At 40.6% G+C, this 27,869-nt stretch overlaps 1 protein-coding gene across 9 annotated transcripts in view; it reads left to right on the plus strand.

Moving 5' to 3' along the window:
- The window catches only part of SHROOM2 (shroom family member 2), a 195,717-nt gene extending 167,945 nt beyond the window's left edge, over window positions 1–27,772 (plus strand). For 8 of the 9 annotated variants that reach the window (XM_030572478.1, XM_030572487.1, XM_030572498.1 and 5 more), the window contains 6 exons: window positions 745–822; window positions 1,714–2,463; window positions 11,380–11,931; window positions 14,378–14,555; window positions 20,086–20,358; window positions 24,906–27,772. In XM_030572478.1, coding sequence (XP_030428338.1) covers window positions 745–822; window positions 1,714–2,463; window positions 11,380–11,931; window positions 14,378–14,555; window positions 20,086–20,358; window positions 24,906–25,172 — 2,098 coding nt within the window. In that variant the 3' untranslated portion in view covers window positions 25,173–27,772. The remainder of the gene's footprint in view (window positions 1–744; window positions 823–1,713; window positions 2,464–11,379; window positions 11,932–14,377; window positions 14,556–20,085; window positions 20,359–24,905) is intronic. The other variant, XM_030572508.1, reaches the window with a different exon arrangement.
- Window positions 27,773–27,869: the final 97 nt, after the last annotated feature.

Consider the following 27,869-nt stretch of genomic DNA (forward strand, 5'->3'; position numbering starts at 1 on the left):
AGTGATGACTTGATTCAGTTATCAAGTTTTCATGTTGTGACACAACATAATTTCAATGTAATTTCCAATATGATGTACTTGATGCAAGGGACCAAGTTCCTTGTGCCATATGGAAGAATGGAGGTTTGGTGCCTTACTCAGAAAAAAAATTAATCATGGATGATCTTTATATTAACTGTACTAGGTTTTTCAACCCTCTGTTTTAAAGTAAGGTATCTTGGCAGAAGGGGGGTAAAAATCTGTGACATTCTGAAGTTAAAATAGAAATAAGCATATTTTGAGCTGCCTTTTAAAAATGAAATCAAATATGAGTACACACTATTTTTTTAATGTCTGTGGAAATAACACCTGCAATCAGTAAAGGAAGGTTTTCAGTGTAGAATCATGCTGAGATCAGTAGATTGATAAAGTCGCAATGTAACCGTTGATGTCAGATTTCAGACAGACAGACAATCAGGGTTGGAAGGGACCTCAGGAGATCATCTAGTCCAACCCCCTGCTCAAAGCAGGACTAATCCTCAGACAGATTTTTACCCCAGTGCCCTAAATGGCCCACTCAATTTTTTTGTGTTTCATTGATCAAACATTCCAGCTTTTGTTTATTTATTTATTTATTTTATTTATTAAAGAAAACTTGTAGTCCCTCTTACACTTGCCCAGTCTCATTTCCAAATACTGATAACAAAACCTCCCGTGGCACAAATGAAATAATGTACTCTGAAACCTTTTACTTTTCTGTTACAGCTTCTTTTCTCAGCTCACAGTATCTCTCCAACCTCCCCTAAGCAGAGAACAACCCTGCCTTCTTTCTGGGTCTCCAAGGTACTTTTACTTACTTCCTTTTCTGATATGTCTTTCTCTGGTGAGCACAACTCAACTATACTTCTTGTGCTTGGCACCAGCCTTGAGTTGCTTCAGCGTGGTGACTACAAAGCAAAGAGAAGTATAGACTTGGATTAAAACAAAAATATCTTGTATAAGATGAGACAGGACTCTTTAGCCACAGCAATACTTCATGCTGTAGGGACAAAGACTCTTGTCTGATTTATTTGTTAAGCCTAGTATAGACCTCGATCCAAAATATTGTGCCTTTATTTTCTGTTTCTAAAAGATATCTCTTCCCTCACCTTATCGGTACCAGTGCATTTGATGCTTTTGTCAGTGCGCATTAATTTTGCATCAGTAATTTATATCTGCAAATTTAAACCCCAAGATTATGTTAATTTTGCCATATGAATGTGGGCGGTGAATTATGATGTCAGGTATACCATTTTAAAATAATAGAGAGCAGACTTGTTTGGCAATCTGCATTTAGTTAGACACTGCATTCATTACTTGCTTGGAAATTGAAAGAAATGTTAATTGAGTGTTGAAGGCCATACAAGGAAGCCATTCTCTTAATTTACACAAAAGTTAGAAGAAAATACTCTTGCATGTTCAGCTATACCATGTGCATTGTAGTGCCTCAGGTAACTCAAGGCTATGTCACATTGCATGACACAACATAACCTAATTTAGACCGACATTGTGCTTTGACTCATCACATTACATTAGAAATACAATATTATATATATTTTTAAAGTAGGTTGTAGCTGTTAGTTAATGTAATATGGCAGACATAATCTGTCTCCAAGCTTCCCAGTACTTCTGTAGCAATACACAGGAGGAAATAATAGCACAGTAATTGACTAATGATTTTTCTTCTGTTTCTAGGCAAGCTGATACAGGATTCCCAGAAGATAACCCAGGAGAACAAAGGGCTCAGCTGGACCAAAATTTAGGACCCAAATGGAAGGCATCTGTTAGACCATTTCAAACAAGAGAACCTATTGTCTTGTCTCAAGAGAGCCGGAGAAGATCCGGGACATTGCCCAGTGATTACAGATACTCCCAGGAAAACGTGAATGAGAAAAGCAAGGATTGCAGCTTGCCCCTTCTCACTTATTCTGAGCCTCAGACACTGCAGGAGAGCCACTCCTGTCCGCCACAAGGCAGAGGAGAGGAAAGTCAGTGGACAGAGCTGACGTTGCTGAACAAGAGACGTGGACCTGCCCCTCAGAGGCCTCCCCCTCCCAAACGAGATAATAAATACAGGGGCCAGGACAATTCCACCTCACTCAGCATCTCTTCAGAATCACTACTGGCAGTACCCAGGAAACCCATTCAGTCCATTTCCCCCAGCTCTGGTGAGGTAATTACAGGTTACGTTCAGAGTCCTGCAGCGTTCAGTGGAAAACTAAAGAGCGCTCATCCTCAGGGTCTCCGGCAAACAGCATCCACAGAGAATGTGTGTCAGCACTTAGAAGAGAAAGCACATCTTAAATCTGAACCTGTATTGTCTTCAAAGTATCGCTACCTTCAGAAACCTGGAATGGAGACATCAAGGTCCCCTTCACCTCAGTTTGCACCACAGAAGCTAACTGACAAGCCTCCTGTATCTGTCCAGGATGAGAACCCAGCAAGGTATTGTGCCTTTACAATTATGTGCCTTTTAGAAGCCCCATGTTAGGTTTTGTTAATAATTGGCTGTTACTTTTAGTGAAGAAGTGTGACACCTTTCCAGCATGTCTTGCAAGTGACACACTTCTGTTGGGCAGCAGCAACTGCTGCAACAAATATCTAAACCATATTTGAAATTCCGTTTAATTCTATTGCAATCATTCAACTGGTCTCTCTTGGTTTCTGCTGAAGGACAGTAGATCAATAGAAATTCTGCTCCGTTCTAAAATTTTAACTGGAATTTCCATTACAGAAACTAAATGGGATGAAATGTTTTGCCCAACTGTGGGGTGGTTTCTAATCCACAACGTGCACGGAGCTAAAACAATTATTGTGCAAGAAAATTGCATTCATTTTGGTGGCACCTATTCCAAAAGCTTACATGTGAGGTACGCTTGTCATCTGCAAATTATGAATTTTGTGGGGTTTTTATTTTTTTCAAATAAAAGTTTTTAATGCAGCTTGGCATTCCTGAGCAGCCTGCTGATGGTTGCTAACAACTGTTTAGCAAACCATTTTTATTTCACCTGACTTGGAAGCTAATGTCAGAGAATGTAAACTAATCTTCTCCCTCCCCCAACACTCCCTCTTTCCCCATTTTAATACTCTTTGTGTCTAATAAGAGTCCTGTGGCACCTTATAGACTAACAGACGTTTTGGAGCATGAGCTTTCGTGGGTACCCACGAAAGCTCATGCTCCAAAACGTCTGTTAGTCTATAAGGTGCCACAGGACTCTTTGCTGCTTTTACAGATTCAGACTAACAGGGCTACCCCTCTGATACTTTGTGTCTAATGTTGAAGCAAATATAAGCTGGTTCATAGTTTGCTGTATGGCATCCCATGCTGCCAATGTCATAAAAAGAGGCAAAGTGGGTGAGGTAATATCTTATTGGACCAATTTCTGTTTCAAGCTTGCTCTTCCCAGCTCTGGGAAATGTACTCAGAGTGTCACAGCTAAATACAAGGTAAATACAATCTTGTATTTATCTGTGACATTCTGAGTACATTTCCCAGAGCTGAAGAAAAGCTCTGTGTAAGCTTGAAAGCTTATCTCTTTCACCAACAGAAGTTGGTCCAATCCTCACCCACCTTGTCTCTCTAATATCCTGGGACTGACATGTCTGCAACAACACTGCATACAATAATGTCATAAACAGTCATTTTCCTGTTACATAATAAACCCTTCCAGGAGGCTCAGGAATATGTTTTCATTAAACACTTAATATGACATTATAATTCATTGTTGAAAAGTGGAGAAAACGATACTGGGTAAATGAGTATTGAGGTTGCTATGCTGAGTGAAAGAGGCATATTTTTCTTTAAAGGTCAGCAATTATATATTTTTTTGCAATATGTTCCCAGTGCATTCTCTGTGTGCATGTCCGGTTATTGTCTACAGTAGTGATATGGTTTTATCTGTTCTATTTTCAGTTTTTCTGCATCAAAAATGGCATTTGTAAAACAAAATCATTTTTGACTGATGTTGCTGCTGCATGTTTTCTAGATTTTTTTTGCACCTCATCATCATAACATTTGACTTCACAGCTTGCAAATTACCTGTTCCTTTTCTGAGCACCTTTTGTGGCATAAATCTGTTGTTTTGAATGAAGCCTCTCTAGAAGACAGTATCCTTCAGTCATCATTTGTTTTACCTTAGTAAAGAACTTAAGGACTCCAGAAGGTTAAAATTTTGTGTGTGTGTGGAGTGAGTTTTTTCGGGGGAAGGGGAGGGAGGAGGAGGTGGTTGTGTTTTTTTTTAAGCTCAAGAATTTGGTGAAATACTTGCACTGTAATCCATTAATTATAAATTGCTATAATTTGTTTTTTTTTTAAGACCTAGTCTTTTCTTTGTTCAATATAAGGAAATTCAGGTACCGAAAACTACATCTCAATGCTGTGATGGTTACATCAGAAAGCAAAATAAAGAAACATATTCAATGTGTTTATAAATGATTTGGAAAAGGGGGTGAACACAGGACAACATTTGCAGATGATACAAAATTACTCAAGATAGTTAATGCCAAAACTGATGGCAAAGAGATATCACTTAACTGGTTGACTGGGCAACAAAATGACAGATGAAATTCAATACTGATAAATGCCAAATAATCCATATTGGAAAACATAATCCCAATTATACATAAAAAATTATGGGGTTTAAATTAGCTGTAACCACTCAAGAAAGAAATCTAGGAGTCATCATGGATAGTTCTCTGATAGCATCTACTCAATGTGCAATGGCAGTGAAAAAAGGGAACAATGATAGAAACCATTAGGGAAGGGATAGATGATAAGACATAAAATATCATAATGCCTTTATAAATGCATGGTACACCCACACCTTGTATATAGTATGCAGTTCTGGTTGCCCCATCTCAAAAAAGATATATTGGCACTGGAAAAGGTACAGGCAGGGCCGGCTCCAGGCCCCAGCGCGCCAAGCGCGTGCTTGGGCGGCATGCCGCAGGGGGCGGCAGGCTGCTCCGGTGGACCTCCGGCAGGTGTCCCTCTGGAGGGTCCGCTGGTCCCGCAGCTCCGATGGAGCTTCCACAGGCACACCTGCAGGAGGTCCACCGGAGCCGCAGGACCAGTGAGCGGCAGAGCCCCCCCCGCGGCGTGCTGCCATGCTTGGGGCGGCGAAATGGCTAGAGCCGGCCCTGGGTACAGGGAAGGACAACAAAAATTATTAGGAGTATGGAACAGCTTCCATGTGAGGAGAGATTAAAAAGACTGGGACTATTCAGTTTAGAGAAGAGATGACTAAGGGAGGAGATGATAGAGGTCTATAAAATCATGAATGATGTAGAGAAAGTGAATAAGGAAGTGCTATTTACGCCTTCACATAACACAAGGACAAGGGATCATCCAGTGAAGTTAATAGACAGTACATTTAAAACGAATATAAAGAAGAACGTCTTCACACAATGCACAGTCAACCTGTGGAACTCATTGTCGGGAGATGTGAAGGCAAAAAAGTATAACTGGATTAAAAAAAGAATTAGATAAATCAGTGGAAAATAGGTCCATCCATGGCTTTTAACCAAGTGATTCAACCCCATGCTCTGGGTGCCCCTAAACCTCTGACTGCCAGAAGCTAGGGCTGCCAATTTTGATTGCACATGTTCCTGGAGGTTTCATCAAATTACATAATCTTTAATTAAGGATTCATCTTTAATTCCTGGACAATCCTGGAGGATTGGCAACCCTGCTGGGACTGGACAACAAGGGATGCATTATTTGATAATAGACTGTTCGGCTCATTCTCTCTCAAGCATTTGGCATCAGCCACTGTCAAAAGACAGGATACTGGGCTTGATGGACCATTGGTCTGACCCAGCATGGCTATTCTTATTACAATAAGTGAAATATAGCATATGATCTCCAATTCCTAGGTACAATGGTGAATTATAGTAATGAGTTCCTTCCCGTACTGTGTTGTGAATGGATATTGAAGAATGCATAGTAAATAAAGTTTTTTTGGCATTGCCTTTTTACACAACTTTAATGTTGATGTGCCTGATTATATGCACATATATTGCTTGACTTTGTGAAAACAGTGTATGGGAATTTAGCCATACTTCTTCCATTAACACTTTAAAGATCTCCACCGCTGACCTTGAGTATGTATACACTATTTTGTCCTCAAATTACTCACCTAATGAAACAGTTATTGTAACAAGTGGGAAAATGTGTGTCATATCTCTGTTCTCTATTGTATTTATTTTATAAGTGGAATACATCGAGTAGTTTAGCATACAGTTTAACCATTATGCTTAACACTTTCTGATTCCTTGCATGCCCGTTTTCAGGAATGTTAGTATGTGTACTGTAGGCTCCTGGTGTCTGGTACTGTTAATATGCATCTGTCTTTCTGTAGGGAAGATGTCTTGCTGATAACGTAAAGGCATGGCAATTTCTGCAACATCTTAGCTAAAATTATTTTATTGCATGGAGAAATATACTGTACTTATGGTGTGTAAAATATAGTTATAATTGAATAACGTTCTTAAAAGAGTTAAGGTTGAAAGTGCATTTTGGAGTATTTCCAGTAAAATTACACTTTTTAAATCAAATACTCTTAAAAAATGCCACAATCATTAGTAAATTTGGAATTTGATAGTTCTCCACTGCCATATAATTCTCCTTCATTTACCATTACCCCCACCTGACTCACGCTGCCCATCCAATTTTAACTTTGAATCCTTAAATTTCCACACACGTGCACACACAAAAATGTCAGTTACAAAATAAAGAGCAGGAATATTACATAGTCCAATTTATATTTAAGAGATACATTTCCAGTAAACTATTGAATCGCTTGCTACCAAAAAAAATCTTGTGTGTATTACCAGTAATATCTGAACAATATAGTTTAATATGATTAAACATCCAAACTTGTAAGCAATCTTTTTCTGCATACATCTCCATACCTTTGCAGGCCCCTTTACCTCCGTCTCAAAATTCTCTCCCCTTTCCACATACGCTTGTATTACCATGGAAGATCCAAAAACAGTTTATCACACACAAAACACCTTATCAGTCATTCCACTCTTTTTATTCCTATGTCCATTCTTCTAGTCCACCAACACCTAATACTGTGAGAAAACCTTCTTCGTGTGGCTTCATGGATTTTTAAGGCAGAAGGAACAAATAGTCTGACTTCCAGTATATCACACACAGAATTTCACCCAGTTTCCTACCCCAGCATTGAATCCAATAACTTGTATGCCCTGGGATTATGCCTTTTGGAACTCTTGACTACATATTTAGACTAAAATTGCTCACAAAATGCCATGGGGTTTTGGATGCCCAATTTTCACTAATCTTAATGAGATTTGGGTGTCCATATACTTTAGGGGGTGTGGACAGTCTGTCTTAATGTGTAAAATCAGTTATATGCTCTCAACAACATTTCATTATAGAACAAAACAAGACGGCAAAGTTAACTTTGCATGAGTAGTGGAAGCCATGGGGCAGTAGGGAGCAGGCTGGTTCCCTTACCTGTACATCTTTTAACAAGTATAGAATTTTGTCAGGAGAGCACAGTTTGGAGTAGGAGGGAACCTGGGCTTGACTCCATTCAAGCACTTTCAGCCTGAACTCTTCAACTACATTTTTGTTGTTTGTGAATTTCCCTGTTTTCTTAATGGGCACCAAAAATGTAAATTGGATTAGGACGTAGGGAGAGGAGGTGAGGAAACCCATGCTCCAACAGACAGGGTCTCCCACCCAAACCTGGCTCCTCTTCTGCAGATTTCAGCAAGCCCATGGGAGGTGTGTGCGCAGTAAGGAGTGATATCAAGGCAGGGTATGAAGGGGTGTGGAGAAGAGGGGGAAGCTTTCATCACATGAGAAGCTCTAGACATTTAACATTCTTGATATTTGACTTGTATAAGACTCCACCTATTCATCCATCCATGGATGCATGCCTTCCCCAATTCCCTGCACCCACCTTCCATAATGCCACCTCTCCAAAGTCTGCTGTCCTGTGCCCCCACCTCCATGGCCTCTGCCCCTTAGAGTGCCCTAGTATCTCCCTTCTATTCCCCATGCTCCTCCCCAGGTCCTTTGCACTCCAGTCGATACCTCCTCAAGGTCTCTGCACCTGTGTTCATGCCTTCCCTTGCGCACACATTCTCTGTGCTTCCCCCAGTCACTTTCCACCTCATTCCATGCCTTTTGACCAGCCCTCTTCCCCTTCCGTCATCTACTCCATATTCTGCCAATCTGCTTCCCTACTTCTACTCCTCAGGGAATTCTGTGCCAAAAAATTAAAAATTCTGCACACAATATTTTAAAATTATGCAAATTTTATTTCTCAAAATAACACTACATAATCATGCCAGTTTCAATGATTTTGGTAATTTATTTCAAAATACCTATCAGCAAGTATGTCTGTAGCAATAAAAACACACACAAAAATTCCCCTAGGAATAGAGAGTTAAAGAAACCCCTGTGACAACCCAGTTCCTGTTTCTCTGCCCCCTCCCTTTCCCAGGGCCCAGCTAGGGGGCCAGACACTCACACCCCATTCCCTCCAGAGCCCAGCCCTGTCTCCCCAGAGACCAGCCATGCCCCTGAGCCCAGACACTCTCACCTCCTTCCACCCAGAGCCCAGGCGTGGGGCCTTACGTGGCTCAGACACTTATACCCTCTAACCCCCCAGAGCCCAGCCTCGTCCTCCCCCCGAGCCCAAACACTTATACCCTCTACCCCTCCAGAGGCCAGGTATCCAGAGGGACAAACAGCCTGATGTTGGGTCCCAGGCTTACACAGTTTCCTGCACTCCGCATCCTTTCTTCAGGACATGCTGGGAATTGCAGCTGCTGGGAACCCTCCAGTTCCCTCCCACTTTCCCCTGGCATTGTCTTCTATTTGAGAGCCGCGCTCTTACAGGTCCAGCAGCCCCTAGTGGCGGCCAATATCTCTGCAGCTCATTTCGGGGGCGGTGGGAGGAAATTCTGCATTGCACAGTGGCACAGAATTTTTCCAGGAGTACCACTTTGTCTCCCCCCTCATGCCTAGTACATGGTCATTCAAAAAAGCAGGGAAGATGCTTACTGCCAGTCCTTCTGTGTGATCCCCACCCAAGCCATGTCTCCTCTGGTCCTTTGTCCCCTGCTCTATATCTGATTCTTTCTCCTCTGCACTTCTCCCCAGTCTCCTATCCCCCGCAACCATCATATTCCCCTTCTCACCACACACACATTAATTTAGGGCACTTCTGACTAAGTGAACTGTGGGGAAGTTTTAACACACCTCTATTTTCCAAATTCCTTTTCTGAATTTTACTAAACTTCTGGGAAAATATCTGTTCTCAAGTATAAGAGGCTGGATGCCAGACTTCCCGGAATCACTTTCTTTTTTGGGGTCATTAGGAAAGAATAAAAACTGGAATTATGATGGGACGCTGGCTTCAACATTTACCGCAGAGCAACAACAGCCACTCCGTAATAATTTACGTACCCTTATGCTATGGAAACAATTATGCCACTTTGTGGGCTCAGCTTAGTGTTAGCCACAAGTGTAAGTTTATATGAGGATTTGGAATTTCATACAATAGATTAGGAAATATGTAATGGGTCTTATGGGTGTGTATGTGCATGCATCAATTTAAACATACTGCAGAGGAGACTTTCAAAAGCACCCAGTGTTCATCTCCATTCCCACTGAAGTCAACAGGAATTTTACCATTTTCAGCAAAGCTCTTAAACATGTTCTTTGTGCATAAGACCAGTTGAAGTCACTGGTTCTTAAACACATGCTGGGGTGATTTACTGAATCAGGAGCTGAGAGAGCTTGGAGTGAAAGACAGAGTTGAGTGTGAACTTTCCAAAATGACTGACAGTCTGAAAGGATCCTTACTGGAGAAGGATTTGAAGTGTGGTTTTTCCCCTCTTTTTAAGATGAATTCTTTTTTAGATCTATCAGAATATTACATATGCAGTATGGTCAAAATATCACCTACATATGTCATTTCATATAGGGTTGAGTGATTGTGTGTAATATAGTCTGTATATTCAGACAGACACAAATATAAATATATAGATTACCACTGCAGAGGAGTACAATATTGACTTATTTTCTGTTCACCATGAAAGTACAGCTTTATTTTTAATTCTGAGACACAGCCAGACATATAGCCAAGGAGCTATATGTGTGTGTCTCTCAGTCACTAATCTAAAATAAAGCCAGCCAGCAGAAACCAGATATTTTAGCAATGTTCCTTTGCTGGGGCTAAACTTTCCAAACCCACAACATTAACGCAATAATTTTAAACTTTCTTCAAACTTGAAACCACGCCATCTGTGTTTTTGGTTTTATACTGTACATACAGCGCACGCACTCCAGTAGTATAAACAGCTGCTGTTTATCTAACATGTTATTTTCTAATTTAAAATGTAAATTACCATTTAAAAAGACATGTTCTTGATTGAATATCTTGTCTTAAGCACAAGATGGCTCAGCAGTATGTATTACAGGATCCCTGCAATAGGCTGTCACTGACAAAACATTAAGGCTTCAATTTAGTCAACGAAGTAATGGAATCCATGACTTCCAAAGACCTCCATGATTTCAGACAGCAGCAGGGGGGAGCTCTGCTGCTTCCTGCCGCCACCCAGCCACAGGCAGCAATGGGGATCCCTGCCACTCCCGTCCTCCGCAGGCATCGGAGAATCCCTGCTGCTCCCAGCCTCCGTGGGCGGCAGAGAGGGCCTGGCAGCAGCAGATATGCCCGCTGCTCTCATCCACCACAGGCGGCCCATCCCCACTGCTCTCATCAACCTGTCAAGGACAGGTCATGGGCTTCCGTGAATTTTTCATTATTGCCCGTGACCTGTCCGTGACTTTTACTAAAAATATCCGTGACAAAAACTAAGACTTAAATATAATTATTCATTCATGAGTAGCTGTTTTTTCTTCCTCTTTCCCTTCCCTCTCTTTTAAATATTTTTTTCTTTTTTTCTATTTATGCAAAGATAAACTAGGTTCTGATTATGAGATTCTCATATTTTACATGCAAGGTTTTTTTTAAAAAAAAAACTGCATTTTTCATACTCGTGGTTTGAACTGTTTCAAGACAGTTGTAAGTATCATACTTTGTCAGTCCTGTAGCCTGTATAAAAGTCATGTTTTGTGTAGTGTAAGGCTGATGCTGGAGATCTGTATAAGTGAAATAATGGCTGTTTTAAAATGTATGAGAAAAGACAGATCTCTAAGTTGAGGCTTTGAGATTTGATATGAGAAGAGATTTCCTTGTATTAATAAATTGGCTTTTGTTAGCATACAGACTGATACCTTTTCCCTCTTTGTGGATAAGAATCAGCATAAAAAGATCTTGAATTTATAACAGTTAATTTCCCTTTCTTTTTTTCCAGAATTGAAAGAGTGATTGATAACAACACTACAGTAAAAATGGTTCCCATCAAGATAGTTCATTCTGAGAGCAATGCAGAGAAGGAAAGTCGCCAGAACCTCGTGAGCACCATGGAGCCTCCTGCCTTACCTAGTGGTTCGGAGAAGGACCAGATTAAAACACTCAGTACGTCTGAGCAATCTTATTCGCGTTTCTGTGCTTACACAAGGCGGGGTGTAGAACCAGAGCCTGAGAGCAAAACCAGACCTCCTGACTTGCAATCAGCTGAAGCACTTGGGAACAACTTGAAGGACAGCGATGCCTCCATCCCTGTAATCAGCTACGTGAAGGCCAAAGAGAAGACCTTTGAAGACTGGAAGTCTGAGGAACTAGCCAGAGAGATTGTGGGAAAGGATAAATCTCTAGCAGATATTTTGGATCCTACTGTGAAAATAAAAACTACGATGGATCTGATGGTGGGAATCTTCCCTAAAGATGAACACCTCTTAGAAGAAGCTCAACAACGCAGAAAGCTCCTACCAAAAGTTTCTTCTCCAAAAATTGCAGAGGAAAAGTGAGTAAAGTGTTTCCATAATCCAGTGACCTTTCCCCTGTTGCTGTCCAACATTGTGTTTTTCCCTAAATGTTTAAGAATCCTTCTTCATACTGTTAATTTTTAGATTTTCGCATTAAAATGATGTTTTTGGCAGTGTCACTTATTGACCAGATCAATAATCACAGGAGCAAAAATTAGGGTCCTATTACAAAGAACATACATGTATATAAATAAATATTTTACACCATAGCTAACTCATAAAGAGCTTAACATACATATATGTTAAGCTCTTTATGAGTTAGCTATGGTGTAAAATATTTGTTACATATTACATATATGTTAAGCTCTTTATGAGTTAGTTATGGTGTAATATATTTATTACATTACACCACAGCCAAACTGGGAAAAGCTAAACAATCACATAAGGTAGTCTGGGAAGGAATAATTAGAATTCTATCATGAGACATTTCTCAAAGGCTTTAGGAATTTCACTAAGACCATCCGGTGTGATAAGGTCCAGATAGGGAAAGGAGCAATTTTTTTGTATTTATAATATCAATAAGGCATACAAAGAAAACTTGAAATGAATATAGATAATATAAACTGAATCAAAGTAACCAGTTATTACCTAGTTGAGAATGAGAACAGAATAGTAAAATATAACAAAACAGCATTTGAATCATACAGATCTTTGATCTCTGAGTGTTGGTGTAATTTCAGATATAACTTTGTCCTGAAGTTTGATGAGAAACCATATATTGTGTAATGCCCTGAATTTGGTAGCCTGAAGGGTGGTTATAATCAATACACTGTGGAAACTTTTAAAAACAATTTCTAGCTGTTCTCACAGGTAATGGCTCTGAGGTTGTTGTAGTGCTTATTAAAATGGAACTTGCAGAAATGTTGATGTAACAGCCTTCCTGTGTGAGACAAACTTTGTTTAGGTTTCTCTCACATAAATGGTGAAGGCTTCACTATACCAAGGTTTTCTTGTTTGTTGTGGGCAGATAATGACATCACAAAATTTTTCATCACAGTTAATATTTACTGGCATCTTTGTGAGCAATCTCAGCAGAGACACATTCCTAATCTCAGAGGCAGGCCCTCTTGGTTGAAGCCTCAATACTAGATGGGGTTATAGAGAAGCTTGCATAGTCACTGTCCTTGTTATAGTTGGTCCCTGGATCTAGGGAAGCAGTCATTTTCTAGAACTGTCAACAATCATGTACACTCAGGAACACATGCATTGCCATACTGGATCAAAGCAATGGTTCTCAACCTGTTTACTATTGTGGGCCACATATGCAGTTCTCCGTGTTGTGTGCCACATCCACACAATATATGTACTACCTGTATGGTCCTGCAGATGTCACATGGGCTGGATCTGTGTCCTGACTGGGCTGCAAGCAGCCCGTGGGCTGAGAATCACTGATCTAATCCAACATTTTATCTCCAACAGTGACCAACACCAAGCACTACAGAGGAAGATGCAAAAAAGCCTGTAATAAATAATTGTGCGATAATCTGCCCTTGGAGAAAGTTTCTGCTCACCTCCAATAGTTAGAGACCACTCTATGCCCAGAAGCATGAAAGTTTATATCCCTTCTAAATATCTTAGTTTTGTTTTACTGTTATAATACTGGGTATTCTTGTTACTTATGTAAATATCTGATCCTTTTGTGAATCCTGCTAATTCCATTGAATTAATTTGGAGCTGGAGATAGTCATGCTTGCATAACAGTGTGCCTGTCAAGAGATAGGGGAGTTCAGACAGAAAATAGAGAAGAAAAGGATTTTAAATTTGTTTCTTAAAGCACTGCCTTGACCAGTTATAAATAATAAGCAGGTCATTAACAGTGCCCTAATTCTTTCATTTTAAAAATTATTACTAAACGCATTTTGAAAATTCAGTACTGCTTCATCAGCTATTGTATTTTTGGTATTGTTGATCATTGCTAATATTTCTGTTTTTATTACTCTGCTTCCAGAGTCTCTTAAAATTCCCATAAAGAAATAGGATAAAGTAATAGGATCTTTAAGGTTCATAATAGAGAAAATGAAATGTGATCTGCTGCATTTTCACCAAAAGATGTGGGAATCACTAACCAGTCAAAGCACAGATGTAGACAAAACCACTGCCTTCATGTCAATGCCTGTATAATCAAGAATAGTAAATGATGATTTAATCACTGATACAAAGTGCAATTAAAAGACAGACTGAAAATAAATGCTTCCAGCTGGAGGTTTTGCTAGTTCCTTTTAATTGCCTAAGTTGATAACTAGCTTTTGTGACTTCCAGTGTGGCATTTTTTCCTCAGACATTTGGTCCTGCATTGTTACCATAGTTATCATCTTTCCATTAAACAGTCCATTTACTTGGCAAAATGATGGGTTTGAAAGATTGTTCTCTCTTTTCAGTGCTCAGGATGTCAAGCAGTTAATTAAAGTTATGACTTTTTACCAGGAAAGAGGAGCAGGGCATGCCTTCTGCCATCTCCTTGACAACCAATTCCACTTACTACAGCACGTCTGCACCAAAAGCAGAATTGCTGATTAAAATGAAGGACATGCAGGAGCAACAGCAGCAGCAGAGCGAAGAGGATTCTGAAGATGAACTTGATCATGACTTGTCAGAAAAGAAGGTAACACAGTTTTGCACTTTGAAATATTTAATAGGATTTTCAAAGCTGGATGTCAAAAATTAGGCTGCTGAATCCACAGTTAAGCATCTAAATAAGAGGCCTGGTTTTAAGCCAGTGAGATTTTCTGGGTGCTTAGCAGTTTTGAAAGATCAAATCGCTTATTTTTGTGTCTGGCTATGGACCTAGGAACTTAACTTTAGAAAGACAGGCATATTTTTAAAATTTCTGTGTGAATGTTTTGGTCTTTCTCTATAGAACATTTCCACCTGAGAATATCTGTGTGCTTTGAGAGAGAGTTGTTGAGCACCCACAAATCCCACTGGAAACAGTGTGCCCTTGGACTTCTCCAGGCTTTTGAAAATTAGGCCATCTGTCTTCTGTCAATTTTTTTTTTAACTGCTCATGAACTCAAAAGCCTGATAACATTGACTGGAGCTAAATAGGCAGTTTGGTGGGTGCTCAGTTCACACATCACCATTAACCACTGTCCCTTACACACACAGATCCCTGTGGCACTTTAGTCTTGACCTGCATAGTATTCCAGTCCTGAGAATCTGTGTGAAGTGGTGATTTTGTGGTTGTTGTACAGTGTCAGGTTAGTTAGATTGAGAGCACCAGAGTCTCTTCATTTGTGATTTGGCACAAATAGATTTTAACCTTGCTTGTCATGAGAAACTGGGGGAAATCATCTGTTGTGCTATTCAGCCATCTGTTTCTGTATTAATAGTGGTCTAATTTTAACTATATTTACTTAAAACAGCAGTACCAGGGAAGGAGCTGCTTTCAGTCCCGGGATATCTTCTTTAGTGAACGTAAACTGTCATGATCAACCTCCAGTATTCATTTAGGCCTGGTCTACCCTGGGGGTGGGAGAAGGGGGTTGATCCAGGATACGCAACTTCAGCTATGAGAATAGCGTAGCTGAAATTGACGCATCTTAGATCGACTTAGATTGACTTACTTCGCGTCCTCGTGGCACGGGATCAACAGCCGCCACTCCCCCGTCGACTCCGCTTCCGCCTCTCACCCTGATGGAGTTCCAGAATCGACAGGGATCGCATTCGGGGATTGATGTATCGCGTCTAGACGAGACGCGATGCATAGATCCCCAATATATCGATCCGACGAGTAGTGTAGACATAGCCTTAGTAATCAAAACTGATAGGAATGACCTTTAATTGAATAAAAGGGAAATTGTTTTTAAAAACTGTTCAGATGTGTTAAGGATTCCATTGCAGTTTTAAGCAATTTATTAGACTAGAGCATTATTATAAGAGCATTAATTATTCTTGCTTCATTTTATCTGGTCCTTGTAATACCAATCATTGTTTTTGTTTTTTTCATTGATTCAGACAGAAACATTTTCTGGTCATGTTGGTTGAGGAAAATGTGCACAAGTTAGAAACTGAAACATTTTTCTTTGACCCAACCAACAAACTACAATCCACAAGCTTCTCAATCAATATGTTCTTTATTTGTGGTGGTGTCTGTTTATATGAAAAACATATTTCCCTTCATCACTCCTCCCACACCACAAAAAACAGATTATACAGGCTGAGAAGTGTGCCCACATATAGTGTTACTAGACACCCTCCCTCTCTCATGTCTGTGATATACACATTCCTGTTTACTCACCCATCTGCTCCTTTGCATGAGCTCTCAATCCAGCAGGCTTTCATCTTAGATCTTGTCATGCAGTGTATGTAAATCACAGTAAATGGGTCAAGCCGTCCTCATAAAACTGCCAAGATTTATAACGTGGTCCAATTTCATGTAACTGCCAGCTGCTGAAAAAAGGACCTTTGGGACCTGAAAGCTTGAATATTGTCATTTATTTGTCAGTCTACTAAAAGACACTGTATGCTTTGAACTTGTTTCTTAATTCATTGAAACTCACCAGTTCTATTATGGGAAATCGTGCTTTTAGTCCAATCTGGGATTCACAGAGGGTTTTCCAGGACCAGTTTACACCTGCCATTCTCTGTTTTGCAATATACTTGTTGTCCTCTTATTTATGTAAAATAATAAAATGATAATGAGCACTCGGGATGGCTGTGGGAATTTTATGCAGAGAAATTGCACACATCTATTACAAATAATTAGAGACAATCTCCCTAATAAATGAAATGTTATGGTCATGTGAAGCAATATATTTATTGAGGAACAATATGATTAGCACAAATATAATAATATAAATGGATTTGAATAGATGTAGGGAGGTAATAAAAGGGACCTTGAAGTTATATTGGGTTTGAAAAATCTACTCATGGCAAGTGGGAGGTTTTCTAGTCTTTTCAGGCATGAATCTAGTGTGAAATGAGGTAGAGAACTGAGTGCGAACCCACAAGTGTAAACCCAGTGTAGTGCTGTCTTCCTAAGGCTGCAGAGAGTACAATTGCCTCTGCTACTGCTAATAGCTTTTCTTTGCTAAGATGCTGCTGAGTGAAATTAACAAGGATTCAGTCAGTTTCTCTGCTATTATTTAAAGTAACAAGAATTCTGGAAAATCAGGTCCATGTGATCTGGTCTACACTAGCAAACTTGATAACTACAGTTCACCCCCATTCCATTTCAAAACTGTAATTGATGTCAAGAAGACATTATGGCTCAGTGGATTGCTAATGGGATGTGTAGTTTTTAATCTATTTTGGAGGTCCCAAAGGTCAGTAAGTTCAAAGTCCTCTTCCTCGGGTGGTCTATGTAGAAAGAGGAGTTCATCTCAGTTCAGTTCCCAGTGAGTATGTGTCCACATCAAAACTGATGTGTCTACTGACAGTCTTAGAAAAAAGGCTATGTGCATATACACTGATCTGCCTTCCTCATATTTAAAGGGATCCTTCCATGACTAGTTTTAGGCATATTAGCAGGGCAATATAGCACAGAGCATGAATATATTTAATCATGCATCTTGTAATAAAATAGTAGGATTATTAAATTGCATGGCATCCTAGGAAATAAGACTACAGCAGCCTGACCCAGTTAATCCAAATCAAACTTCATTTGCATTTAGGAGGGAACAAAAAATCAAATCATTCAGATTAATCAGTTAGTAGAGCCTGTATCTGTAAAACTGCTTACTGCCTTAATCTTTTGGACACCCAGACAAACAGATAAGCCCAATACAGATTAACCTGGCCTGAGAATATTAAATCAAAACAGGATAGAGCCAGCCCAGATAATCCATATGTTTGATTTCAGAAGTAATCTTTGTTAGGTTTTAAGCTACAGTTGGCCTCTGTTAGGGAAACAGGGTGCGTTTCTGTTCAATTGTACGTATTCAATTGGTTGGTTGAAATCAGAGTTCCTGACAAGTGTGCCATGAAATCAAGACACTCAAAAGAAAAACAAACATGTAAAGTGGTATTGCAGAGTAATTACCATCTTAGACAATGTAGTCTGCATTAGGAATTGACACCAACGGGTGAATAATGATTAATATTTACAGAAAGATGAGGTGTGTTGTTGTCTTTTACAGGCATACAAGACCCCTGCCCAAAGGAAGAATTTTTTTAGGAAGTCAGCATGGTAACAACAGAGAACACAGTCAGGAGACTGGGGCTCTAGTTCTGCTCTGGCAGTGACTCACCGCATGGCCAGAGGGAAGTCTGTTTCCCTCTCCTATCAAATGGAAATAATACTTACCTCACAGGGATGTTAGGGGCTGTGTTTTTGGGGTACTCTGAGCCCTTTTGATGGGCTACTAAAGTTAGTAAAAGTTCTACTTACTTTAGCCCAATGTTTTTCACAAATACAAAATAGCATGAAATAAAAGGGGGAAAAAACATTTAAAAACTTACATAAAATGAAAAACTCACCCCACAGCAGTGGTTCCTGCAGCCGCTGTTCTGAGAGTTGGTGCCCAGCTTCCCGCTCCGGGCATTGCTACCTGGCACATGGAATTGCAGCGTCACTCAGGTTTGGCCTGGCCCCCCCCCTCACATGATGACAGAGTGACAGCTGGGCCACTCTTGAGCAGTGCTGCAACTCTGTGCACTAGGTCAGGGAGCAGGGAGCTGGGCTGAGCCTGGCAGGAAGTAAAAGATTCCAACGGCATAGTAGGCCATGTGTTAGTATTAGCCTAGCATGTGGAAGACGAGCTTTTTATGCCCATACTTTGCTTAGCACCATCAGCCTCCACCCCAAGAATGTTATCCTCGAGAGTGCTGTGGGGATAGTCTTTGAGGAGGAGAGAGTACTTTTTCTACTCAGTAATCAGCTTTTGAAAATTTGAAGCTGATCTAAGAAGTAGCAGTAGTGAGCTCCAAAGGACATCTTGCTTTCTGCCATGGTTGTGAATTGCCAAGGGGTGGACACTCAAGCTAAGGGTAACGTAGACCTAGATCCATCAAAAGTTTGTGTCCTGATATTTTGAATCCAGAACACTACCACGGTCTAGATAAACATCATATGTCTGTAATGTACATACCTCTCAACCTGCCAAGCCCCAGATGTGAGTTGCATTGTGAGACAGGGGGACAAAAAAATTCATGCAGTGATGCTGGTATTTAATCCTTAATAATAATTTTGTGATTCGTTGCTTCTTGTGTAAACAGCTTTCTACATAAAAGTGAGGGGAGACTAGATTTCTGTGGGATGCAGATAACTTTGGGACTTAAATAGGTGACAGCATCAACATGTGAGATGTTGAAGAATTCTTGTAAAGCATAGTGTGATGATGAGGACAAAAGAATTGGGGCCAGGAATCAGCTGTGAATGCCTGCACCTCCTTACTCTCTGGCCAGCTGGCCATATGTCTTAAGTGAAGTGTTCTACTCCATGGACTGACATTTGATTGGCTTCTGAGCTCCACAGTGGGCAGAGGCGCAGTTTTGCCCTTCATCTATCACAGAGGAGTGTCTATAACAGGGTTAGGAAGGAAATGGAAAGACTCCTAAGAACCCAGTGGGTGACAGAGAACAGATTCCTTTTTTTTTTCCTCTCCTCTTTCCCTGGTGGAGAAAAAACCAAGATAGAGTAACTTTGATTTCTTGCCATGTGAAGTAATTCTCCTTAAAAGCCTTATTTAGCAGTGAATTGTAAGTTAATGTGCATGCGAAAAACTTTATCTGTAGACTTGAATTCTCTAGTTGGACAGCAGTGCCATAATCACAGTTTCCCTTGCAGTCATAAACACACAGCCCACTGCTAATCAGAATCAATGGCTGGTGTTTCTTTGGGGGGGTTTCATGTAACAAAGCAAATTAAGGACATGATCCAGCTTCTTCTCAGTCAGTGAGAGTGTTGCTGATAACCTCAATGAGAGGAAGATTGAGGCCTAAGAATCTACGGTAGAGGGGTCCTGTTTTGTTTTGGGCTTTGTAAACTGATATATTCTGGGAGGGGAGGGGAGTGGAGTCTGATGCTGAAGTTTGGGGTAGTTTACCATTGCTACTGCCACTTTTCAGCAGAGAGCCATGTGTGACTTTTTTCCCTGAGCTATTGGAACAGAATGCGTGGAGGGAAATCTGTTTCCATCTCTGCTGGGTCAAGTGTCACTAATAAATTCTTACTCCCCTTTTGTTGTCCACAGCAAAAACTCATTGACAGCATTAGTAGGAAGCTGCAGGTGCTGCGCGAAGCTCGGGAAACACTCCTGGAGGACATCCAAGCCAACAATGCACTAGGAGATGACGTGGAGGCTATTGTGAAAGAGGTCTGCAAACCTAATGAGTTTGACAAGTTCAGGATGTTCATCGGGGACCTAGACAAAGTGGTCAACCTGCTGCTGTCACTGTCAGGTCGTCTGGCTCGCGTGGAAAATGCCCTGAATAACTTGGATGAAAATGCCTCGCCTGAAGAACGGGTAAGGCAGGTTGCTAAAGAGTAAGAGTATTATTTTGGTATTTAAGGAGCCAGCGTAGTAGGCTTTTTATTTGAAAACCAGGTGGGCAAGAGAGTGGAGGGGAGAAAACTGCTGTGCTGATCATTCACATCAGGCTGCTTTCATTAGATCTCGTTAATACTCGTAACCTTGCCTTGCCTTCACTCAGAATACACTCACTACAAGTGGCTTGGCCCTGAAGAATGCATGACACTTTTGTACCCAGGTTTAGGAGAGCAGATTGTTTAAAAACACTGACATGCCTTTCCCTCTAAAACACTAAAAGACAAGTGTCTTGATGAAAGATGAGCCAAGTAGCCTCCTGTTTCTTTAACAAACAAAAAAATGAGTAGGGGGGAACAAACTAAAAGTAATTGTCTGATTCAGCAATTTGGGATGCTTAAAAATGAACAGATTGTATTTGAGTTCCAGTGCCTACACGCTGTCGACAGTTTACTACTATTAAGTTGTATTATGGCAGCACCAAGGACCCCAGTCAGTGATCGGGACCCATTACATTAGATACTGTACAGACATGTAACAAAGACAGTGGTCCCTGCTATAGAGAACTGACAGGGTGCAGTAGTGGACAAAAAGTAGAGAAACAGGGTGGGGCTAAATGGGAACACAGTGTTTTTAAAAAAGAAAAAAGTTTGACAGAAAAATGGAAGTCATGGCTTCCCATTTACCTGGTCAGTGCCAGATGGTAGTGATTTGTAGGAATCTCAGCAGAAGTAGGTTTTTAGGAAGGATTTTAAGGACCAAGGTATTCATTACTGATCTTTCTGTAACAGCAGAGAAATGGAAACGTATTGATATATAGTATTATCTGGTAGCCACAGTCTCTCCATAGTTAAAACTGAGACTTGCTTCCTTTGCAAGTCTAACTTTAGATTCCTGTTTATTATATATATTTTTTTAAAAGCTGGAAAAAGCGCCTCTCTTCATCAAACTTTGCATTGCTGGCCTGTGGCCCCAGTGTGCAGTCTTTTGCACAACTTGGACACACTTATTAAAGACCTGGATCTAATAAACCCAGGTTTTTAATCATGTTATAAAAAATCTTTCCTGAAAAGATCTAGAGCGGTGGACTGGTTTTAGATGCAGGAAAGGCATGTTTGCAAAGGTGTTTGCTGGCAATTTAAGACTATATGAATGGTCCATTGTGCAGTGGTGGACTTTAAAAGTGCATGGTATGGCTGGGAGATACTTAGGCTTTCATTTAAAATCAAAAGTCACTGGCCCTCTGCCTTGCAGAGGTCTTCAAATTGTAAACCACTTTCTAGGGAGGTTTGCCGTTGATTCCTGTACTCTTCTTCCCCTCTTTTCCCCCTTTCCCCCCCCCCGCCAAAAAAACTAGGAAAAGACATAACCTGCCAACAAATTTTGGCTTGTTACCCCCACAGCAACCAACAGTCAGAGCTCATAACCTGCTCTTGACATCTTCTTGCCTCCATATCCCGCCAAAAGGGACTGACACCAGCAAAATTTTCAACCCTTGTTCACACCCCAAAAGTACCTGCTCTTGGCTTCCGTGGTGGCGCCAGCAGAAGCTAACAGTGCTCCTGCCTAAGACAACTCCACTTATCTCCTCCCTCGCCCCTCATTCTACCAAGGGAAATGAAGTCTCATTGCTAGGGGCCTCTCCAAACAGCATTTCTGAGTTCTAGGAAGAACCTGGGGATTGAATGCATCTTCCCCATGTGCGCACACATATTAATACCTTGTGGGAGAAGAAAATAATCTTCTCCCACCTCCATGTCCTTGTGAAAAAGACCTTGTTACAAAAATAGCTTATGAAATTAGATGTGCAAGATGAGAAGAGCGGATATGAGGCTGGTGTCACAGGAGCAGTTAGGATTTCATGCCTATTTTAACAGCATTTTCAAGCATTTGTTTCTTGAAGTTGAACTTTAATTCTGAAATGTCTTTTGGTTGCATGCTATCCTTAGTGCAGTTTATAAGAATTTTTACTGTCAAGTTATTCTCATCCTCAAATTAGTCTGAACTTTTAATTCCATCCTCATGGATTTTTTTTTCTGTATGCAAATTCTCCTGTTGATATGTATAATTTCCTTTGGTGTTACTGGGAATTCTGCACATTAATATGTAGTTGTATGTTTTTAGCCTTATTGTAATGTGAATCATTTTCTAATACTAAGTACAGACAGATAGTGTCAAGAGAAGGACTGGCTTTGAACTTGTTGGTAGAATCAGAGTCAGTCACTTGATGGCACAGACACTCAAAGGAGAATTTACTTAGGGAACGAAGCTGAAAATCGGGATGTGATTACACATTTTTTGCCTAGATGCACATGTGTAAACAGAATCTCTATCGTTGTCTCTTCTTCCATGCACAAAGCTCTCTTCTGCCTGTTGTTTTGTCCCCCTGCCAATGCTCCAGGTCGCCGAAGAGAAGCAGCTTTGCTTGGGCATAGCAGCTCATCACAATGAAGGGGATGCTATGTCTAGATTCAGTGCACCAGTGTGTCTCAGAATAAAAAGTCAGGCTAGATTTCCACAGAGCTCGTTGTGTGCTGCATCAGGGCACCAGCAGGAGAGACACATGGACTAGTGAGAAGAGACTGATCTTTTGAGGGCGCTGTGATCATATGCCCTTACTTCTGATTAGAAAAGTGCACATCACAATAAGGTAGAAAACCCTATCAGGTTCATATTGGGTTAGTATGCAGCAAATTCATGGTCCATTCTGGTCAATTTCACAGTCATAGGCTTTTAAAAATCTTAAATTTCACAGTTTCAGCTATTTAAATCTGAAATTTCATGATATTGTAATCATGAGGGTCCCAACCCAAAACAGGGTCGTGGGGATGGGGCTATTATGGGAGGTTGCGGTATTGCCACCCTTACCTTTTTCCTTCTGCCTTCAGAGCTGGGCAGTTGGAGGGCAGACGCTGACCAGGAACCCAGCTCTGAAGACAGCGCCACTGCCACCAGGAGCACAGAAATAAGTGTAGCAATACCATACCCATGTTATTCCACCCTGATGTCTGCGCTGCTGCTGGAGGCTGCGATGCCTTCAGAGCTGGACTCCCAGCCAACAGCCTCAAAGCTTCCTGCGGTTAGGGGAGGTTCCTGGAGATGGGTCTAACCCAGCCTTAGGAGCAGCCCATGCAGAGAAAGAAGTCCTGGCCCTCCTTATCAGAAGGGTAGCTGTGTTAGTCTGGGTCTGTAAAAAAGTGTCAGAGTCCTGTGGTACCTTATAGACTAACAGATGTATTGGAGCATCAGCTTTCGTGGATGAATACGCACTTTGTCACCCACGAAAGCTTATGCTTCAATACATCTGTTAGTCTATAAGGTGCCACAGGACTCTGTCGCTTTTTGCTGGCCCTCCTTTGCCCCTTCAGGACTAGCAGCTGGAGCTCAACACTTGAAAGTTAAAGGGGCCTTGGGTTGGCTGTGTGAGGATGGGTGGGTGGAGAAGGGTGACCCCGGCACCCCAGGTGATCACCCCCTTGCCCACTCATAAGGCCAGCCCTTTCCCTCCCCAAAAGTGATGATTCCCCCAGACCGTGCCATCTCACTTCTGCTGTGCTGCTGGTGCTGCTGCCTTCAAAGCTGGGCTCCCAGCCAGCAGCCACCACTCTCCACCCACCCAACTCTTGAAATCCAGTCTCCCCTACAATAGCCAGATTTCATGGGGGAGATCAGATTTCACGGCCTGTGACATGTTTTCACGGCTGCAAATTTAGTAGGGCCCTAAGCATAATTCAAAGCTCTCTGTCAACTCTTCCCAACCCCAAGCAGTTTGTTTTCACAGTTTAATGCTCTGGCAGTCATTTCAGGGACCTAATCTGGGTTTAATTCATTGCTGGTTACACTTGCAAGTAGATCTTGCAAATCATTTCTGGAAATCAGGATGGCATCCATGTTACTTCATGCTAGTGCTTCCCACAGACAGCTGTATTTGTTATACTTTTTCCTGTAAACCATTAAGCACTAAAGTAGTTAAGGACCTTACTTACCAGTGTTTATAAAACATATTCCTAAGTGCTTTACTGTCTCTGCCCATTTAATTCCCTTCTGTTAACTTGTTTAATCAGAACTCAATGGCAGTTGGGAGATCAAGTTCACCTTTAAGCAGCAGTTTTATGGCTTATGTACCAAAACACTGAGTTCTCAGGAAATGTGGGTGTGACTGTACCCCCAACTAGCCTGCCACAGACTAACTGTCTGTGTGGACCCTGCTGACTCATTGTAACAGTTTGTTAATGCACTTTGATCTAGTCATCTTTGAAATGGGACTAGATCAAAGCACATTAACAAGTTGTTAGTGCATATCAGCAGGAGCCATGCGGACAGTTAGTCCACGACAGGCTAGTGTGGTGTACATGCACTTCCTAGTTTGCCGTCAACTAATTGTTTGCATAGACAAGCCCATAGTCCGAGTCTGCCATACACACACCTCTTCATCCTTGTCCCTGCAGGTAAAATTAACTTCAAGGTTGACCAGAAAACTGTTTGTCTTGAACTGGTATCTGTAATATGTTTCTCTTTCTCTTAAGCGGACATTGGTAGAGAAGCAGAAACTGCTGACTCAGCAGCATGAAGATGCGAAGGAACTGAAGGAAAACCTGGACCGACGGGAGCGGATTGTCTTTGACATTTTGGCTAACTATCTAAGCGAAGAGAGCCTAGCAGATTATGAGCACTTTGTAAAGATGAAGTCAGCCCTTATCATTGAGCAGAGAGAGCTAGAGGACAAGATCAAGCTGGGGGAGGAGCAACTCAAGTGTCTGACCGACAGCCTCCAACCTGAAAGGCTCAAATAAGAGGTCAAGGCCTGACCAAAGACTTGAATAGTGGTGGTTGGGCACAGTTTCCAAGTATGCAAGTGAAACCCCTGACTTGTATCTGTGTCTAGTAGGCAGAGTTAGACAAGAGAAAAATAGCTACTCTAGCAATAATGATCTTTCTTGTTGTTTGGATGATGTATTTAATTTTTAAACCCTCTTTTTAATCTCCGACTCTACAGCTGTTCTTAGTCTCTCAACCTATCCTATAGAAAGTTCTGCAGGAGGCAGAGGATAGATTCTAAGCTTTGAATTCAGTGTATTGTGAAGTCTGTTGCAATAGTGCATGCAAACAATAACGGTTTTCAAAATAAGTTATGTGATAGTCTTTATTGTCTTCAGATGCTGCACAAACTGCTGGGAAGCCCAAAAGCAAATGAATAAAGAAGCTTTAATTTTAGGGCTTTTTCTTTTACAGTCACATCAAGCAGGAGAAGTGTGTGTCATGTGTCTGATACTATATTCAGATTGCTCTCACTTTGATCCTAGTACATCAGATGCTTTTTCTTTGTAACGTATCTCATAAGAAAAGTTCTCACTTTCTCCTTTCAGAAAATAATTTCAGAACCAATCTCAGCTGGCTACAGGCTAAAACAACTTGAAAATCATTTAAGATCTATGTTACTGAAGTTAAGAACACATGGTTTAGAGAAACATCGTGGTTGGGTGGGGGGGGGGGGGGGTTGACATTGCATAGAAACAGTTGTGGGCCCGTTTATATTGTAACATTTTTCCGACCAAGTTATTTGATTTAAAAAATGGGACTGAGGATGCCTTGCCAGTTTGGGTCAATTTATTTATCAACTAAACTATTTGGAAAAGGTATTTGCTGCTTTGGGTTTCCCCCCAGCACAGCTACCTTGTAGGAAAAAGTCACTAAGTTAACATGACAAATCAAATTGCTTGTATTTTCCTTCTGTTTGTTCAACAGTTCACCTTTTTTATATAAATGGTTAAGTTATAGTCAAGATGACCCATGTAATGCTATTTCTTTCATCTTTCCCTCACCACCAAATGCAATATAAACACCTAGGCCACATAAATACTCCTAGGCCACATGAGTTCAATGCAGTATTCAGAGTAACTTTGGTTTGTGACTGTGAACGTCTGTATTTTTTTCGCTTCACATGTTGACATATATACTTTAATGACAGGACACTATTTAGTCAGTCCAAGACTACTGGAGGTGATATAATAACACTACCATCCAGTAAAACTCTGATAATTTGCATCATGCTAACCAATCTCTTAACACAATGATGGGATTAACTGATTTGATCTCCTACAAATACTACAGAATTGCTCTGTGTATACATGTGTTATCTCTACATTAAGGTATAGCTTTTAAGGGCAGACGGAAATCTTAGCTTCATGTAGAGACTATTTAAATTATATAAAGGAAGCCCTATATCTCCGTGTTTCGATAACAAACAGATTCTGCAACAGGGAGCTACTTTCAAGGCTGACATGGATACCAGTCTATAGCAAACTCTTTGGACAGTACAAGCAATTAAAGGTAAAACAGAATGAGAGAAAATCAACTCTTTACACTGTTCCTGCAATTTTAATATTGACAAAAGGTTCTTTTCTTTGTCTGTTATCAAAATCCTCCTCTTTCAGTGCTTATCTTGGTCACTTTTTCCTGATCAGTGAACTGCTTTCATTGCAGGGACTTGGCACAAAAACTTCTCTAAAACCAAGCCCTTCGCAGACAGCTATAAAAGTTAAAAGGACCATTTTGCCTATTTATACGCTCCTAATTCATGTATCCTGGGCCAGATCTTCAACTGGTGTAAATCCACTCCATCAAAGTCAGAGGGAGCTACTGATTTAGACTACCTGATGATCTGGCCTTAATTTCTTCTTACAGTTTACAAAATTTAGACTTCTAACGAAATCCCACAAATATTTGCTGCTATGTTAATTGATACTAGGACCAGTGAGTTTTCTCTTTGGACCCATTCCTTAACCATAAGAAACCCTAAGCTAAATAATTCCCAAATAAATTATGTTTAGCTTTAGTCAAGTAGTGTGCATTGTTTTACCTGTGACTTTTTAAAATTTTTTACATGTTGTGGTTACTCTGATATGTATGTGAAATGTGACTGTGAATAATAATATAATTTCATTATGTGTGTACAGTACTTTGATTTAGATCTTTCTTAAAAAGATAGCAATACTGAAAGTGCTATATATATTATCGTTCTCACAAAGCAGGATATATATTCACCATGTCCCACTTTCTTCTTTTTAAAGCTCTGTTAGTTGGGACCAGAAGATGGCTGTCTCCCACTGTTATATGTAAATCTGTAAATAGATATATTGTTGCTTTAAAAAAATTCTGGTGCTAATATTTTGCCTTTGGCATCATTAGGTGATGGCTGCTACTTCACCTTATGTCATCTCTCAATTTTAGATCTCTTTGTATAGTGAAAGATTTCTGTCAGGTTTTTCCAGTTGTTTGGATTTTGCAGCCCAGAGTGAAAATGTGTACAGTTTTCTTGCTTGACACTTAACATTTACCTACTGACAAATCGTACTGCTTGACTTTGAGGAAATAAACTGTATATTTCAGTGTACTGAGTTATCATTAATTTTATGCGGTCAAAATATCAAGACGCCCACTCTTTCATTGGATACTCATATCCACTCTGCTGTCTCTCATATAAGATAAAG

The sequence above is a fragment of the Gopherus evgoodei genome, chromosome 1 (genome assembly GCF_007399415.2).
Source record: "Gopherus evgoodei ecotype Sinaloan lineage chromosome 1, rGopEvg1_v1.p, whole genome shotgun sequence".
Taxonomy (NCBI): Eukaryota; Metazoa; Chordata; order Testudines; family Testudinidae; genus Gopherus; species Gopherus evgoodei.